This window comes from Lissotriton helveticus, chromosome 6 (assembly GCF_964261635.1).
Source record: "Lissotriton helveticus chromosome 6, aLisHel1.1, whole genome shotgun sequence".
Lineage (NCBI taxonomy): Eukaryota > Metazoa > Chordata > Amphibia > Caudata > Salamandridae > Lissotriton > Lissotriton helveticus.
This window is the reverse complement of record NC_136067.1, coordinates 292879607-292898714: the sequence shown is the minus strand read 5'-3', so window position 1 is coordinate 292898714 and position 19108 is coordinate 292879607. Positions and strand designations below refer to the sequence as shown.

Below are 19108 nucleotides of genomic sequence, written 5' to 3'. Positions count from 1 at the left end.
ATCATGGCTTCCGCTGTAGCAGATAAACATTTTGTAGAAGGGAGTGAATTGCTGCGGGGGAAAAGTGGCATGTGGACCTAGCAAGACCAGAGGATCCAGTAATAAGGGTGGAGGCAGATATGGACAACATGTTCAGCAGAGGATGGCAAACAAAGGAGATCGGAACCTCATAAACCTCTACTATTCAACTATGTAGAAACACTGTTTATGGTAAATGAAAGTATTAACGCAGAAGCACTTCTAAAGGTGGAGGATGAAGAGATGGTGAACAACAGCAAATATAATTAGAATTGCTCCACCAACCACTCATCAGGCTATTTGTAATAGCTGCTTAAGTCATTTATGAAGTAAGTACGGTTGAGTGTAAATTATAAGGCAGCAAGGATGCCACTTAAACAAAAAAGCACACACTTAATGCACTCATGTTTTTCCTTCAGCAATAGCCACATTTACTACATACATGCTTTCTTTTTAATAACTTTTTGTCCACACTGAAATGTTCTAAACACTACGAATAACGTATGAGTTCAAAGACCGATTGACTTCATGAGTCACTTTTGTAACAAAGTTCAAAAGAGAATTTATCAGATGTACTTTAGTTTCTACATCATGCACACATGAAGGATGAACATATAGGATTTTCAGTGCAACCAAAAAAGGCATTCCAGATTGGGAAAAGTAATAAAATACTAAAACTGTCACATGTAAAGAACAGCAAATCTCAGTTTGTCAGACTTTGCGTGATGAACACAAATTGGATATTTAGTATTACTGTCAACAGCAAAATCAAAATACATGTTTGGGCATGTTGTACTAGACTAACTTATATACATGTATTTAAAAACTAACATGCAAAAAAAAGAATTTTTAATTTTACCTAAATGCAAATTGGATGAGGATCCATGCGATGAAAGCGATGGTGGTGGTGTAAGTGAATGTCCTGGAGTTTGGCTTTGCAGAGGCATACCAAGCGGACTTGGAGAAGAGGAAAATCCGAGGCTATTGTAAAATGGCTGCCCTATGGAAGCTAGGCTGCTACCAGACCGTTTGTACAATTCAGAGGTAGCAGACAGAGACTCTCTCCTGGAGGCACTATTACTTGCAGAACTGCCGACTGAAGATTAAAACAAAATGGCCCAATTACATTTAGAAATGTATATAAATAAGGTGCCAAAATGACAAGGACACACAAGACAGCTTTCATAACAAACATTACAGTGGAAACTAATGGTTCAATCTGCAGTTTACATTAAACAAGCTCACATACATTATGAAGGATGCAAGGATTAGTCACCCTTTGATGTTCTGTGCAAACTGCTTTCGGTCAACTGTACTTCGGAAAAAACATATGTAGATGTTTTTGTACATAGCAAAACAGCCTACTATTGTGGCATTGAGCAACAAACAACATGCTGTTGAATCAAACTAGCCATTACGTGAATACAAAACTGGGAAAATCTTGAATATTCATTTAATGCAGGTGCTTTGAATTCCGAGCTCCCACACAGCATGAAAAACAATAACACGAGGCATGATAAAAATAAGAAGCGTTACAATAAGGGGCATGTGATGTGTATGTAGAAGCTTAGGCAGACATAAGATGATATAAAACAAACGGGTAGCACACTGGAGTGTAAGAGATTCTGGGGTTGTAGTAACGGACTGTTTCACAGATTAAAAAAAAAAACCTGAAGAGGAATTATTATCCATTGGACATAAGCAACTTATACTTCACCATGAAATCTCCATCATTATTTATGAAGACTGCATAGAAGAGCAAGGTCATCCTAAAAAACAAAAAGGCTTAACCAGGACTATAAGAACTAGGAGGTAACAGTGGACAAAATGCCAAGCATCACATCAAATAGAACTTACGAGAGTCTTAAACAATAAAGAGCTGGCTCCTAATTTACTAACCTTTAATGCAACGCAAGGCAGCTTGCTGTACTGCGTTGCGTGACAGGGAGTGCAGGAAGCTGGCTATTTAAGTGATATATCACAAATTTGATACACCGTGAAAAGTGCCAAGAGGTTCCTTTATTAGTATAGAGGGGTTTGCTGTGCAATCTCAGAGTGGTCTATTAGGGGGTAGTGTGGTCGACCACCCTTAGGCTTAACACAGAAGAGTGCAAGACAATAAATAAATGACTGTATATACTATATCAAAACGATATAGAATGCACTGAGTCCAGTAAGTCCCCAAAGGTTTAGCAGGGCGTCAAATAAATAATACCTTACTCTCAATTCAGTGGTAGCTCGGCTGAGCATTTAGGCTCATCAGAGGGTAGTGTGAATGCATTTGTTGTGCACACACACATACAAGGCAGGAACGCACACTCTATGACTAACTCCAATGTTTATTTCTTTGGCTCCTTTTATTTTAGGAACCAAGTAGAACTCAGTTATAGGTAAGTGGACTTTACAGCCAGGCAGTTCTTTAAATATATAACTGGCAAATGTTTGTACAAGCATTAGAAATACTTTACAGGTGTATGAAATACTTTTCAATATCAGGATGATAATTTGTACTGTTCGCAAGATCAACACTAGATAAATAGAGAAAATACAATACAAACCTATGGGTTGGAAAGACAGGTAAGTAACTTACAGCAAGTACATGACTTTTAGATTCAGTCTCCGGATTGTAGAACCAACACAGGGCAAGGGTCAGAAAGACAGCAAGGGTGCACCCTCTGCAGCACTGGGGCGGCCGGGTGCAGAGGTCAAAGGAGGTGTTGGTGCCTGATGCAGGTCTATGTAGACAGGGGGTACTCAGCAGAGAACTGGTTGCAGGCAAGGACCCGCGGTTTCAGGGCAAGGGCTCTGGGTTCAAAGAACACAAAGGGGGCCACAAGTTGGCACCAAGAGCTCACCTACATCGGCACATAGGCAGCTAGGGGCAGGGTGCAAACAGGAATCGGACTAACAATGGAAGTCAATGAGGATTTTTGATTCAGGAAAAAGGCTGCCAGCTCGGAACAGAGAACTGACTAAAGGGACCCTGTGAGAATCTGGCATGGTATATGATGTCCACTAATGTAAGTGTGCCCCCAGCACCAGTCCAGACAACCCTTATGGTAATTTAAGAGATCTTCGACAACCTTCGAAAGCTCTTTAAGTGGTAGCTGTGGAGAGCAGCTCTCAGGCTTAGTTCAGGAGTGTAAAGCAGCTTGTTTTACCAGAAAGCAATCTTATAATATAGATTAAGTGAAAAGAACGACCCCAAGTATTTATAAAAATATGTATTTATTATATAATACTCTCTAGTATGTTCCAATATCTCCAAAACGACGATAAACACAATACTTTAGCAAAGAAACACAGTAAAAAGCACAAAATACACAGTGGGCCCGGGGGGGGGGGACCACATACTAAAAGTGGAATAAGAACTACTACTCGGATCAAGACAGGGTCAAGAGGACGTAGATGTTTGGGACCCCCAAGGAACCACCTCTATAGAGTAGACAGAAACCCCATGGAGAGCGTGTGCAGTGTGGAAACACGACCACATGCGCAGTACAACTCGATGTACAAGTCACGTTTGATTTTTAAAGTTTAAGGACCCTTCCCAATAGACCCTGAAGAAACCCAGCGGAAGACAGAAGGTTTGAGAGCCAACCCACCCGTGGATACACAATGGAGGACTTCAGGAAAGTGCCACTGTGGAAGAAGGAAGAACAGTCTGGTGGAATCCGAGAATGGAATCTTGATGAGAGGTACCTGCAAGCAGAGGGGACAGAGTCTATGTCACTCAGGAGTCACCAGGAAACTTGGAAAACGATCTGAGACAATGCCCTCCGATGTCTGGTGTTACAGGATGGATGACTAGGACCATGACTCTGCAGCTGTGAGGACCAGGCAAAGCTGAGGAGGACCAGGAGCCGTGCAAGAGCTGTCCCACGAAGGATGTCGAGTGCTGAGGCGTCGGTGCCCGACGGGAGCACCAACAGGCCTGGCAACTACAACCCATGCAGAAATCAAAGAAGGAGCAACGTTGGGACCAGCAAGGTCCAGGGGACTCACCAACAGCAGGGGAGTCTGGGCAGGACAGAGCAATCGGGGGAGCCTAAAAGAAACAAGTGTGACCCTAAAGTGGACCCACCGGCCGGAGGCACTGGAGTCACAAGAGGTCCTTAAGTAGCTCACCAAAAGATGCAGGCCACGTTGCACACGATGGGGTGTGGCTGAAGATTATGGTCACTGGAGGTGCTCTAGGATGGGGCTACTTGGATCCTGAAGATCTCCTTCGAAAGAAGTGAACAAGCCTTTGCAACTGCAAGTTGATACAGTGCACACTGGTTCAGTTATTGCAACCCCCACGAGGGATACTGGCCGTAAACTTGGTGAGAGGGCAGGGCTGGCCCCAGGAGCTGTGGAAAACCACTACCTGTGTTGCGAAGTCTTTGGAGTCCGGAAAAGCTCAGGATCAGCAGACTAGTCAACTTAGTTGTGATGCCTGCGAATGCAGGGGAGTGACTCCTTCACTCCGAGGTGATGCTTCACAGGCCGTGGAAGGTTCCTGTATGATGTAAAGGCAAAGACGATGCAGGAGACTTGAAGGGAGACAAAGTCAGACCCAAACGAAGTCCAGCGAGCCCAGATGGTAGAAGTGGTCTCTAATCTGAATCTTATCCCACGACAAATCTAGGGCCATACACCCAGATAAGGCCTTAAGTACCCTATGGAAAGGATTGGGAAGATTCAGGGTTCCTCCCAGGGAGGGTCTGGACAGGGGGGAGGTTACTCCCATGTCCTTTGTCCAGTTTTGCGCCAGAGCGGGAGCCAACGGATCCCAGAACTGTTTTGAACTGGACTATGCACAGGGAGACCTTTGTCCCCTTATGCACACTTTCTGGCACTGGCAAGCGCACCCATCCGGTCCCAATACACTAAATCCTGTCTGGGAGGTGGTCACACCTCCCTGTGATGGGATGTCTATTGTTCCACCTTCCTCTGCCCGAGATTGGCTCAGCAGCAGAAGAGCAGAAATGTGTTTCTGTCGGCAGCAACCATTTTGTGCTGTCCGGGGCTAGAAGGTTGGCACCGGAAACACAGAGAGCCTAATAGAGGGCTCTTCCAGTGCTTGGAATCATACCTCCCACACAGTTCTAATTTTTCCACAGTTTTGGAGGTAAGTACTCGGCTGAGTTTTGGGGGTTAGGACCAAGGTTCAGGTAGGCACTCAATTTGCACCACCAGCTGCACTAGGGCGGCCGGTTGCAGAGTGCAGGATGCCAATGTTAGCCAATGGGGCTAGGGGGGAACCTCGGTTCGAGGTTGCTCAAGGGCAGGCCACTCAGTCTAGGGAGCCAAGATCCTAGGTTCAAGGTCAGAGCAAAGGTGGTCTCAGGCCAGCACTAAGCCCACAACACCAGTGACGCAGTGGCGGCTAGGGGGCGGAGTGCTTAGGAGGGGTCGGGAGTCCAATACAATCCTATGGAAATTGCCGGTTTTGGTTGCTTTCTGCAGGCTTGATTCAGAAAGTCTCCCGGGAGGAAAAAACAGCTGGGCAGGTACGTTGGAGGGCTCGGGGACACAGTTGCACCTCAGGTCTTCTTTTCCAGGGTGCAGTGAGGCTGGATGCAGGGGTGCCTTTTGAGGTCGGATTTCCCCTTACCAGGCCACTTGTGGTTGGGTGGAGGGGATCTCTGTGCAGAGGCTGCAGGCGGCATTGAGAAGTCCTGGAGGGGTCAACTCATGGTGAACTGGGACTCAGGTGGGCTGGGGACCTCGCTGGGATGGGTGGGCCACTTGGATTTGGGCCGTAGGCGACGGGTGCAGTGGTCGTTCCAGGTAGTGAGTTTCTTGGTCTTCAGCAGGCTTGGAGTCTTTCTTTGGAGATTAATTTTAACAGAGCTGCTGTTCATAGGAGATCCTGTCTTTGTTCAAGGCAGTCAGTTCTCCCAGGGGTTCTGGAGGTTGCTGGTTGCAGGACAAGGCAACTTTTTGGGCAGGATCTCTGGAAATGGCAGTTGGGCCGGTAGGGCTGAGGCCAAGTCAGTACTTCTCTGCAGTCTCCTCTGCTGTGCATTTTCTTTCGTCCTTCTTCGTAGGTTGCGTAATCTCCATTCTGCCTTCTCGGGTTAGTAGCAATGGGCTACTGACCATGGGGTGAATACACCCTTGGTGTGCTCACATCACATGGGGGGAGTGGGCACAATCCCTAATCCTGATTGGAGAGTGCCTGCCATCTGCACAAAGGCGGGCCCTGAAGAGTGGGCTTCACCTCAATTCCTTCTGCGGGGTCCCCCAGGGCTCCTCTTTGTCTCCTTTATTATTTAATTTGTACATGAGGCCTTTATTGTTTTCACTGATAAATTACAAAGTAACTACATATAATTATGCAGATGACTTACAGTTAGTCTTTACATTAAATTCGCCCGATGTTGTTGAGGATTTTCAGGCAACTATGACCCACATTCAGAGGTGGATGTCCTCAAACCATCTTAAACTGAACCCAGGAAAGACCGAGCTGATCTTGCCTGGGAAAAGCGAGATTAGTTGGGGCCCTCACTTTTGGCCTTTAGACATGGGCCTCCCTCCCAAAAAGTCGCACTCGGTAAAGAGTCTGGGAGTGACCATCAATGAGGATCTTTCCCTAAAATCACAGATCGGAACAGTGGTCTCCTCAGGTTTTTTCCAATTAAGGAAAATTAAAAAATTGCACACCTCCTTACTCATTCAGCTTTGATCCAAGTAGTCACTGCCCTAGTTCTCTCCCATATTGACTTTTCCAACAGCCTATACCTGGGTTTGCCTGCAGGTCAACTTAGAAGATTACAATATCTCCAGAATCAAGCTGCCAGGCTGATCTGTGAGGTACCCAAATGGGAATCTATCAAAACAGGACTTGAGAAAGTACACTGGCTACCTGTGGCCCAGAGAGCGGCTTTTAAAGCAGGGTGTATTATTTTCAAGGCCTTACAAGGTAAGGGCCCACTGTTTATAAGGCAGTTGATAGGGAGATACATCCCCTCGCGTAGTTTGCGATCAGCCCATAAAGATTTACTGGAAGTACCCCGGTTTAGGAGAAAGCGACAGGGAGGCAGTTGTTTCCACTTCTTGGCAGCCTCCTTGTGGAATTCTTTGCCTCTGACTCTTAGACAGAGTAGGGACCTCCTTACTTTCCGACGGGCCTACAAAACCCTGCTTTTCACACAGGCATATCTTGAGTAGTGATTGTTATTGGTTTTTTCCTTGTCTCTTTCCCAGCGCCAAGAAGCCCATGGGCGTATGTGCGCTTTATAAATTTTAATTAACGTAACATAACCTCGCCTCCCCCACCTGAGGGGTGGGATTGGCAGAGGTAGGCACACCTTCTGAGCTGTTTTCCCACCTGCCTAACTGCTGAAAAGGGGATGAGGCAGGAAGGGGCCCACCTCCTGATAGCAGGAGAGGCGGGGGGGGGTCTCGTTACAAAGGTGGCAACGCCTTTGAAGCTCACCTGCCACAGATGGCTCTTCCTGACCTGGGGGAGGTGTGAACACCTCTGCCCAGGAAAGGTTTTATTTTTGGGCTCAGGGAGCGAAGGCTCCCACCCCAGGGGTCCAGAAAATTGTCTTGTGGTGGCAGGCAGGTGTTTACCAGTCAGGGAACCCACCAGAGGCTGGTTGTTTTTCAGGGGACACCTCTAAGATGCCCTCCGAGTGCAATGTATAATAAATCCCACATTGGCATCAGAGTGGGTTTATTATACTGAGAAGTTTGCTACCAAACGACTCAGAATTCAGTAAAGCCATTATGGTGCTGTGGAGTCCTAATGACAAACTACCAGACCATATACGCTTTATGGCTTTACTGCACTTACAATGTCCAAGAATGGGCTTAGATACTTACAGAATACAGTGCTAATGCAACTGTACCCTCACCAGTGGTATAGTGCACCAAGCTAGAGGGGTGTATTACATATCTTACCATAGGCAGTGGGTGTAGGAAGCTGGCTCTGTATATACTACACCAAAGTGAGGTTTAGTGTGCACAGACTCCAGTGGATCCCCAAAGGTTGGCAGAGGTAAAGTTAGATAGAACCTTACTCTCCCATTTGTGGTAGTGTGGTCGAGCAGTAAGGCAGTTTCAGAGGACAGTGTTCAAGCATTTGTTGTACACACTCAGTCAGCAAATGAATTCACACACTCAAAGACTGAACTTCAGATCAATTGGTTTTGTCGCAAAATATTCTTTTAGTTATTTTATTTTCTAGAACCAAGCAAGCCTGGCACAGGTAAGCAATAAATACTTTACAGTAGTAATGCAGTGTGTAAACAGTTTGGATTGCAATAGTAAATGTACTTTGACTTGACTTACTGTATTGTTTCAGAGAAATGTAATGGTTGTAAATACAGTACTTAGACTTGAATGGGATTTTCAGTAAAATGTCAGGTAAGTTACTTTTTGGATTACTTTTCTTACTCAGAGTAGTATGCCTGGATACTACTCTGGGACATTTCCCGTAAACGGGTAAATAAAATTGTTTTTGTTAAACTGTACAATTTTAAAGAATTTCTTTAGATTTTCAAATTCCACAATTGGTAACTTTTCCAAGAAAAACAGTTAATGTTATACTACGAAGGAAAATGATACTTACCAGTAAGCATCTGTTCTTGGCATGTAGAGCAGCAGATCCACACACTATGCATAGATCGCCATCTGGTGTTGGGCCAGGATGTTTGCAGTTGTTTTTGTCTTGGTAAAGTCTTTGGAAGTCACGAGATAGGTGACTCCTCCTTTGATCTATAGGACATATGGGCATCGGCTCCATCTTCGGATTGTGATTCGTAAGCCACCACTGTAATTGATGTGCAGTGCCCTCCGAGATCTGGACATGATCGAACAGGTTGCCTTGATGCTGCGCCCACTGGAACTTCAGGTCCCACTGCAGAGCCCGTATATGCCACCTGGCATGTTGCACTAGAAGGATGCAGGAGGCCATCAAGCCCAGGAGCCGGACCGTCATCCTGACAAACCCGGGATAGAGGCTGAAAGATCAGAATCATAGCCTGAATATTACAGACTTGCTGCTCGGGAGGATAGACCCGAAACTGCGTCGAATCCAGAACCGCTCCGATGAAGGGGAGCTTCTGAGAGGGACTCGGGCACATTGATGGAGACCCCCAGCAAATGCAGGAGGTCGGCCGTAGCGTGAAGGTGAGAAACTACTGCCTGGGGCGAGCCCGCCTTCAATAACCAGTCGTCGTGGTAGGGAAAGACTGACACCCCTGACCTGCGCAGATGAGCTGCGACCTTTCGTGAACACCCGAGGGGCGCTAGTAAGGCGGAAGGGGAGCACGGCAAACTGAAAATGCTTCTGGCCCACCGTGAACCGCAGTTAACGTTGTTGGGCCGGCAGGACGGGGATGTGAAAATATGCGTCCTGCATGCCCAACGCTACCATCCAGTCTCCAGGGTCGAGGGCAGCCAAGACCTGAGCCAGAGCCAGCATCTTGAACTTCTCCTTCTGGAGGAAGCGATTGACGTTCCGGGAGGAAGCGATTGACGTTCCAGAGGTCCAAGATAGGACGCAGACCCCCTTTGTCCTTCTTGGGGACAAGAAAGTAGTGGGAATAACAACCACTCCCTACTTCTGGCCCAGGAACGCACTCTATGGCCCCTTTGGCCAAGAGGGTTGTGACTTCCTGCTGGAGAAGTGCCAAGTGTTCCATCGACATGCAGTGGTACTGAGGTGGCATGGCTGGAGCGGTGGACTGAAAGGGAAGGGAGTAACCGTTGCGGATGATTTGCAACACCCACTTGTCCGATGTGATAAGTGTGCTAGTGGGGGAGGTGATGGCGGATGCTGCCACCCACTGGCGTGGGGTGTCCCCCAAAGTTCGAATTAGGAAAGTTTGGAGGTAGAAGCAGCGGGGTGGAGGTGGACTGACCCCCACGCTAATTCCCAGACCTGCCCCTGCAGAAACCGCGCCGAGGCTGGTTCTGCACAGGCTTGCTGAAGGAACATGCGTGGGTGCCCCTTCTGTTGCCACGAAAGGAACAAAAACCAGGAGTGGCTGGGCTTTTCGTGTAAAGACCTAAGGGCTTGGCCGTGGCCCGCAAGTTTTTAAAATGCTCCAGTGCACTGTTGGCTTTGTCGCCAAACAGGCGAGTGCCATCAAAGGGCATGTCCATGAGTGAGCTCTGGACATCTGGCGAGAACCCGGTGGATCTCAACCAGGCCTGGCGACGAAACGCCACAGTAGTAGAAATTGCTTTACCGAGTGAGGCCGCGGTATCCAACCAACACCGAATGGCGAACGTAGCCGCATCTTTACCCTCTGCAACAGCTTGGGACAGCACAGCTTTGGTCTCTTCAGGACACTGAGGCAACACCGGTGCAACTGTATCCCACAACGCGTTGGAATAGCGGACCAATAGGCATGCGGTGTTCACCGACCGCAGCCCTAAGATGGCCAAAGAGAACAACCGCTTGCCGAACTGCTCCAGCTTCTTAGAGTCCTTATCCGGCGGAGCCGTGGGAAAGGCACTCAAGGACATCGAAGCTTGGATGACCAGGCTCTCTGGCGTAGGATGAGTGGTCAGAAAGGCAGGGTCACACGGCGCCGGGCGATGACGCCTGGCAACGTTCTTATCTACAGGGGCCCGTGTGGCTGGCCGCGACCAGGTGCCCAATAAGACGCCAGTGAGGGCGTCATGAAATAAGGCTCCGACGAAGTGGACGACGTCTAGAGCACCTCAGTGAGGAAATTAGTTTTTAGGGCCACTGTAGGGAGGTAAAGATTGAAGACCTCAGCAGCCTGACGGAGCAACACCGTTTAAGAAGCGCCCTCCCCCATGGTAGGCGGAGGAGAGGCAAACCCCGGGTCAGAGGAGACATCAAGACCGCCGGCCTCCTCTAACTCGTCCGCCCAGTCCTGCTCAGAGTCACACTGCCGAGCAAGAGGGTGCTCCGACCCCTCCCAGTCGTCCTTCACCTCATGTGGTACAGACCGCCGCGGCAGGGCAGGGGCCGGGGAAGGAACAAACTGCGTCGGTAACAGCGTCGGACAGGGTCGAACCGGCGCTGTGTCCCAATGCGGATCCCAGATAGGAACAAAATTGTCCTGGAACCTGGGCAGGGGCGGAACCAATGGCATCCACTGCGGCGCCGGTGGAGTCGAGGGTGGTGCTGGGGCCGGAGCTGGCAGCGTGGGACCTTGTGGCACCGTGGCTGGAGCAAGCGGCGCAGGATCCTGCAGCACCAGAGGCGCCAATGGCCCGACAGGATCCTGACACGGGACCGAGGGGCGCGAGGGCACGTCGGCGGGAGCCCGAGACCTAAACAGGCGGTCCAAGGTAGCAAGAAACTCTTGCACCGGTGCGGAAGTCGTCAAAGGACCCGGATAAGGTGGGTAGGCCGCAGGACTCCCGGGCTCCGAAGGAGCCGCAGGGGCAGAACCCCTGTCCCCCTCGTCCGCACCCGGAGACTGACAGGGGGACATCGGAGAGCGACAATGCTTCTTTGACTTCTTTTTGTGTAGTCTCTTACCCAAATCCGAGGGAGAAGACATGGAGCCCGAGGAGCGATGACGGTGGCCCCGCTAGAGTTCTCTGGAGCTGCCCCTGGACCGTGAACAGCATTGGGACGAGTGCCGGACCTCAAGCAGCTTCCGGCGCCACTCTCTCAAGGCCTTCGGGGCCATGGCCCGACAGTCCATACAGGACCTGGAGTCGTGGTTGTTCTCCAGGCAGAAGAGACAGACGTTGTGGGGGTCCGCCACAGACATATTGCGACGGCAGGCCCGCAAGGCTTAAAACCAGGCAACCATACGTGCACCAGAGTAGATTCAAACTTACAGGAGACAAAAGTCTCGAAAGGATAGTCAAAAAGTGACCAAGGTACGTGCTCTAACCGGATCTGCGCTTACTGCCACGCAAAAAGAAAGAACTAATGTCAGCGGACACAGGCGGCGCCTAAGTAGTCTGTGACGTCATCTCGGCGCATACGATGGACACGGAGCCGCACAACGCCAGCGACGGACGCGGAGCCGCACTACGCCACCTACTGACGCGCAGAGGTACAGCTACCGAAAACTTTCCGGATCCAGTCTGACGCCTGGGGATATTCTAAGGTAAGGAATCTATCACTAACGGGTCTTTCAGATTCTGGACACCTAGGGTGGGAGCCTCCGCTCCCTGAGCCCAGAAACAAAGCACTTCCTGGGCAGAGGCCCCCAATTCAGTGCCCGCCATCTGGCAGACGGCAGGCACTCCGCAATCAGGATTAGGGAATGTGCTCACTCCCCCACGTGGTGTAGTCGCCCTAAGGTCAGTAGCCCATTGGCTACTGACCCGGAGACCGCTAAACGCCCCCTAAATACACTATTTAGGGGGCAGCTGTAGGAAAGTGGGTTTCTGTTGCAGCAACCCCCCCCCCACACTTTTTGCCTGATAACTGATGCACTTTTCCTTGGTGTGCCCTGGGTCCCTGCCAATCAGGTTCCCAGGGCCTGTGTTCTTTCCACAAAAACTAACCCAATTGGCATCTCTGGCCACAGGTCAGCTCCTTGTAAATGGTACCATAGGTACCCAGGGCACTGTGACCAGAGAAGACCCCTGAGGGATGCAGCGCTTCTTGTGCCACCCTTAGAGGCCCTGCACCCTCACACACACGCACCCTGCCTTTGCAGGCTGAATGTTTTGGTGCAGAACAAAACCAAGAGTCGACATAGCACACATACCCGTGTGCCATGTCCACATAACACTGCCCTGGCATACCTCAGTCACCCCTCTAGCTGGGGGTCCTGTGCCAGTGGTGTGTGTACAGGTGGTGTGGGTACAGGTGCATGAGCCCTGTACCCCTACAGTACCCAGGTCAATTCCTGGACACTAAGTGCAGTGCTGTTATTAAGAGTATATGGTGCTGGGAGGTTGTCATCACAAGCTCCACAGCACCACGATGGCTACACTGAAGACTGAGAAGTTTGGTATCAAATTTCTCAGCACATTAAACCCAGACTGATGCCAGTGTGGAATTTATTGTAAGATGCACAAAAGAGGGCAACTTAGAGTTGCCCCCTGAAACTAACCAACAACTCGCATCCTGACTGAGAGGCAGCTTAGGCTGCCACCCAGCAGACATGTTGCTGGACCCCTGGGTAGAGAGCCATCGCTTTTGTAGGCCTGCAACAATGCACATCTAGGGGCAAGGTGCTAGGCCTCCGCCCCCAGGATTGGCAGGGGAAGCTTCAAAGGCATGCCACCTTTATTTATTTATTTTAGAGGTTTATTATAGCGCTGGCTGGACCCGGAGGTATCAGAGCGCTTTACATTATAGAGACAAGAAAGGTCAATAAGACAGGCGACATATAGGTCTCCGCCTGAAAGATTTCAAAATGATAAATATGGGAAATAAGCACAACAAAATGCGAAAAATGTGATAAATCAAAAATATCAAAAAGGCACAAAATTGAAAAAAAAAAAGACCCAGAAAATTGCGGAGTCAGGATAGGGAGGTTAGTGGTCCGTTAGGTTGGTAAGGAAGAGAAGTGGGAGGGGCAGAAGTGGGGGGTGGGTTGGAGGGGATGCGGGCTGAGGTGAGGTGAGTGTGGGGAAGGGGAGGAGCAAGGAGGAGTGAAGGTGGTAAACGGGGAGGGGGAAGTGACGAGGAGGAAGGGTGAGAAAGGCTAAAGAAAGGGAGGGCGAATGCATCTAGGGTCGGACAGATGTAGCCAGTGGAAGAGAACAGATATGGATTAGGGTCCCCAGTATTTATTGAGGAGATGTAGTTGGAGTTCTTTTTTTAAACTAGAGTAGGAAGGGTTGCAGAGAAGGTCAGTTGGAAGGGCATTCCAAATGCAAGGAGCGTTGCCGGAAAAGGATCGAGACTGGGTGGTTTTCTTTTTTAGAAGGGGGGGGTAAGAAGGAGGGTGTTAGTACTTCTCAAGGAACGGGAGCAACCGGCTTTAGTGAGTTTGCTAGCGAGGTAGGTCGGTGTATTCTGATGGAGAATTTTGTGTGTAATGCAGGCGGTTTTGTAAGTGGATCTACCTTCAATGGGGAGCCATTTGAGGGTTTTAAGGGCAGGGGATATGTGGTTGAATCGCTTGCAGTCTGGGGTAAGCCTAGCTGCAAGGTTAAGCACAGATTTAAGAGGTGCTAGGTGGATCTTGGGAATTCCGGTGAGAATGGCATTGCCATAGTCGATGCGAGAAAGAACAAGGGATTGGACCGCTAGTTTGAAATCATCGATCGGGATGAAGGGCTTGATTTTCTTAAGGTGGCGGAGAGTGAAGAGGGCTCCTTTGGCAGAATTATTGTTGTGTACCTTGAGGATTAGGAGGTTGTCAAGGGAGATCCCTAGTGATTTGACTGAGGAGGACAAAGATAAGGAGCAGTTGAGGGCGTTAAGGTCAGACATCCAATTCTGAATGGGGAGCTGGTTATTTTTAGGGGAAAAAATAATAATTTCAGTTTTTTTAGGGTTGAGTTTGAGGTGGTTACTGTGGAACCAGGATTGAATCTTGATGAGTGTTGTTGAGGTGAAGGATGTCAGCATGAGTTTTAATCTTATAATAGAGTTGGGTGTCGTCAGCATAGAGGTGGTAGTTGATCTCGGCTTGTTTAAGAATGAGTGTGAGGGGTTCCATGAAAAGGTTAAAGAGAGTGGGAGAGAGGATGGATCCTTGCGGAACTCCTAAGGAGATGGAGGTAGGGTTAGATAGGCAATTTTGGATTTTAATTTGTTGAGAACGGTGTTGTAGGTATGAGACAAACCATTTGTGTGTCGTACCATTCAGGCCGAATCGATCTCTAAGAACATTAAGTAGAGCAGAGTGGTTAACAGTATCAAAACACCTTTGTGAGCTTCTCCAGGCCACTTGCTGTACTCAGCAACTGGCCACCACCGGTTCTGACCCCCACTCTGGCGGGAAGACAGGCGGGAAAATCTAAGGGAGGAAAGGGGGTTTGCCAGCCTCTGCCAACACAAACCCTCAGGTGGGGGGGGCACAACTCTGGGCTCTTGCCATCTTGAGGATGGGGAGCCCTACCCAATCAGAGACAAGCTCCTGCCCCCCTCCCACTGGAGGGTGGCAGGATAGGGGGTGTACTCACCCCAGGGAAGGGACCCATTGGTCCCTGACCTTCACCTACCTGTAACACCCCAAAATGTAGTATTTAGGGGCACCCTGAACCTTCCTTCCTCCGGTCCCGATAACAAAACTCCCAAGAAGAACAAGAAGAAAGAAGACCTTCTGTCCAGCTGCTAACGAGAGAACGACACCCCAGCCCTACCGGCCTGTCAACCCTCGAACCTGATTCTGCTAAACCCCGGCGTCTCCTGTGGTCAGCAACCTCGAAAACCCCGGAGGACCCAATTGCCTTGCTCATCCAAAGACTGGGACTCCCTCGAGCTGTGGTTCTGCTCAAAGATCTACAACCCCTGGTGCCAGCCAGGAACCGTGAATCCAGCACACTTTGCACCCGCCGAGCCCGGATTGTGCCTGAGTGAACAAAGACCACAAGGACGTCCCCCCGGCGACTATGACCCAGAATCCAGCACCCAAGGAACCTCCTGACGACGCCTGCAGGCTCACAACCAGGGACCCCTCCAACCGCGACCAGCTGAGGGTAAGATTTCCCGACACCAAAAGACACCCCTGCACCCGGCGCTCCACGGCCCCCTGTGCCCAACTCCTGGGTGTCTACCTAACCTACAGCTTCCCAACTTACCTCTCAAAGTGGTGGTCGCACCTGAAGAATCTTCGTCCCCAAGCTTGCAGCCTTTGTTTGTCTTGCAGCTTTCCTACTGAAACCCATTGGGCGCCCGAAGACCCAAAAGCACCCTGCACCCAGCCGCCCGAGTGCCACTGGAAGTGCAGCATCTGTTCTATTCTACTTCCCCACTTGCCCTGTGTAAGTCACCAGGAGCTAAGCTCCCACAGCCGCGTGGCCCGCCTGCTAGCAGCCACCAACCAAAGGTCCCCTACCCGTCATAGGCTAACATTGGGCCTCCTCTCCCTGCACCCGGCTGCCCTTGTGCCGCTGAGGATGTACCTACTGTACCTACCTGAACCTGGGAGACACCCGAGTCTACCCCCAGAACCTTAACTCTGCCAGTCGAGTACTTACCTGAAAACCGATAACCTACACTTTCTCCAAAGGGTAACATTGACTGGTTTTCACTTGGAAATTCTTCTAAGTGTTGAGTTTTGCAACTTTGAAATATTCACAAAAAATCAGAAAATCATCCGATCAATGAAAACTAAATTACTCACCTGTTACCAGGAGAGATCCCAGTGCTGGATCTTTGTGCCCAGCACTGACCCTAAAGGAGTAGTTTCTTACCTGTAACTCCAGATCTGTAGTAGGGGTTATAGTCATAATCTGTGAATAGTCTCGCCCCTGTGTGTGGACCCTGGAGCAATCCAAATAGTCTTTTAAGTTGTCCTCTTCTTCAGTCCTGCATAGACACTTAAGAGAAAATCAAAGACAAATAATGCAGCCTGACATTAAGAAGGCTACACTGGCCAGCACTTCATCCTGAAGTGAAAAAGGATAGCCAAATAATATAGAAATTTACACATTTTACAGAGTTTCACACATAGAGAAACTCCCCTTCACAAAAATCCTTTGTCATGATAGAGAGGAAGGGATGGACAGACAAGCACCATAGGCTGCCATTATGTGTCTGGGAAAGGGATATTGTGCCTTTAAGCAAATCTCCAGAGACCCTCGGTATCCCATGATGCACAGCCAAAGGCAAGTTACTTTTAGTTCTTTTTGAAGGTGCATAAAGCCATTCCTGTAGCATTCAGGAAATCATCGTTTTATCCACCGACGAGGAGGGTGGGTCGCTTATGACTATAACCGAGATACCCTTACTATAGAACTGGAGTTACAGGTAAGAAACAAATAGTTTCTTACCTGTCGGTGTAGATTTGCAGCTTGAAGATCTTTCTGGATTCACTATGCTGTGCATTATTCCGCGGTCTGGTGGTTGGGTCCGGAATCGTAGTCTTTTCTTTGTTTGTTTTCGTTTTTTTCGTAGCCCAGGTGGGCGTCGACGTCACACCTTTTGGTGTACTTCCTGTGACGTCGGCACGCTTCCTGCGGAAGCTGCCATCATCGGATTCTTTATTCTCGTTTTGTGTTCTGTTTCCGAATCCATGGCCATGTTCAAGTAAGTGATTCACCGCTGTAACCTTTAAGGCGTCTGTTTCAGTATTGTCTTTGTTTTTAACCCCCTCTTTCTCCAGCCTCATCTTTCTGGCAGAGGTGGGTGGGTTCGCTAGTGAATCCAGAAAGATCTTCAAGCTGCAACTACACCGACAGGTAAGAAATTATTCGTTTTGCAGCGTGAATCTTTCTGGATTCACTATGCTGTGCATAGACTTTGTAGCGGTTTGTTATGTTTGTGGTGGCTGGGTGGAAGATGAGCGTTGGTTGTTTAATATATGTGTTGAAGCACCTTTTGTCCTACTTGTGCTTCCTTGTTTATCTGTATATCCACGCAGTAGTGCTTTGTGAACGTGTGCACTGAAGTCCATGTTGTCGCAAGGCATATATCTTGAATGGGTGTGTTAGCTAGGAATGCTATTGTAGCTCCTTTCTTCCTGGTAGAGTGGGCTTGTGTCCCCTCTGCTAGTTCCTGTCTTGCTTGTTTGTGGCAGAACTGTATTGTTTGAGCGATCCATCGTGCAATCGTTCCTTTAGTTACTGGTTTTCCTATGAAACTGTTTGCGAAGGACACAAAGAACTGCTTTGTTTTGCTGTGTTCCTTAGTTCTCTCTATGTAGTGCATGACTGCCCTTCTGGCGTCCAGAGTGTGCAGTGCCCTTTCAGCGCTTGTGGCTGGTTTCTGGAAGAATCTTGGTATTTGTATTGTTTGGTTGATGTGGAACCTTGACTCCACCTTTGGCATAAAGTGTGGGTCCGTTCTCATCACCACCCTATCATTGTGTATCTGGGTGTAGGGTTCTTGTAGCGTTAGCGCCTGTAGTTCGCTCACTCTGCGCAGCGAGGTGATTGGCACCAAGAAAGCTGTTTTCATGGTCAGCATTTGTAGGGAGGCCTTATGAATCTGTTCAAAAGGTTATTTCATTAGTTACGTTAGGACTAAATTAAGGTTCTATGCCAGTGGCGGCACCCTCTTTGGTGGTGCGATCTTTTTTGCTCCTTCCAGGAATCTCTTTACTATCTGTGATGTGAAGAAGCTCTTGCCTGTTTCTCCTCTTGTGTAAGCGACTATCGGTGCTAGGTGTACTCTTAGTGAGGATAAGCTAAATTTTTCATCGAGCAAGTGCGTGAGGTATTTAAGCACTGTTGAGTCCTTCTGCATCCTTTAGTGCAGCTTTTCCTTCCTGCACCACAGTGTGAATCTCTTCCACTTTGACACATAGCACTTTCGTGTGCTGGGTCTTCCTGCCTCCCGTAGTACCCTCAGGGTGCTTTCCGGTAATTTCAGATGCGCAAACTCTATGTCCTCAGGAGCCATGCTACTAGGCTGAGGCTCTCTGGCTCTGGGTGCAGCACCTCTCCGTTTTGCATGGAGAGTAGGTCTTTCCTTCTCCCGAATCTGTGGGGTGCACTCTATCATCTCCATTATCTGTGAGTCTGCCTGGCCCACTGTGGTGCGACAAGTATCAGAGTCATGTTGCTTGTTCTGCACTTGTTGAGTACCTTGTGTATCGGAGGTATTGGGGGGAAAAGCATAAGCAAATGTCTTCGACCAGCTTATCCATAGGGCATTCCCCAGGGATCCTTCCCCTGGTTGCCTGGATGCGAAGTTTCGCCATTTTGCATTTTGGCGTGTTGCAAACAGGTCTATTGACGGTGTTCCCCACTTGTCGAACAGCTTCTTTGTTTCCTGTGCATTGAGCTCCCACTCGTGGGATGCCGATGTCTGTCTGCTGAGCCAGTCTGCTTCTACATTGTCCTTCCCTGGTAGATGGTCTATCTTGAGTGGGATGGCCCATCTCCATATTTCTTGTGAGCTGCTTGCAGGCCTTGTATGAACTTGCTTTTATTAGCCAGTCGTCTAGGTAAGGGTATACGTGTATCCCTTCCCTTCTTAGGTGTGCTGCGACTGTTGAGAGGCACTTTGTGAAGACCATGGTGCCGATTTTAGTCTGAACGCCAGGCTTGTGAACTGGTAGTGGTCTTTGTTGATGACAAA

At 49.0% G+C, this 19108-nt stretch overlaps 1 protein-coding gene across 3 annotated transcripts in view; it reads right to left on the bottom strand.

Annotated features, from left to right (window-relative positions):
* The window catches only part of PUM2 (pumilio RNA binding family member 2), an 893995-nt gene that overhangs the window by 509964 nt on the left and 364923 nt on the right, over positions 1-19108 (bottom strand). For all 3 annotated transcript variants that reach the window (XM_078647736.1, XM_078647737.1, XM_078647738.1), the window contains one exon: positions 878-1114. In XM_078647736.1, the coding sequence (XP_078503862.1) occupies positions 878-1114 (237 nt within the window). The remainder of the gene's footprint in view (positions 1-877; positions 1115-19108) is intronic.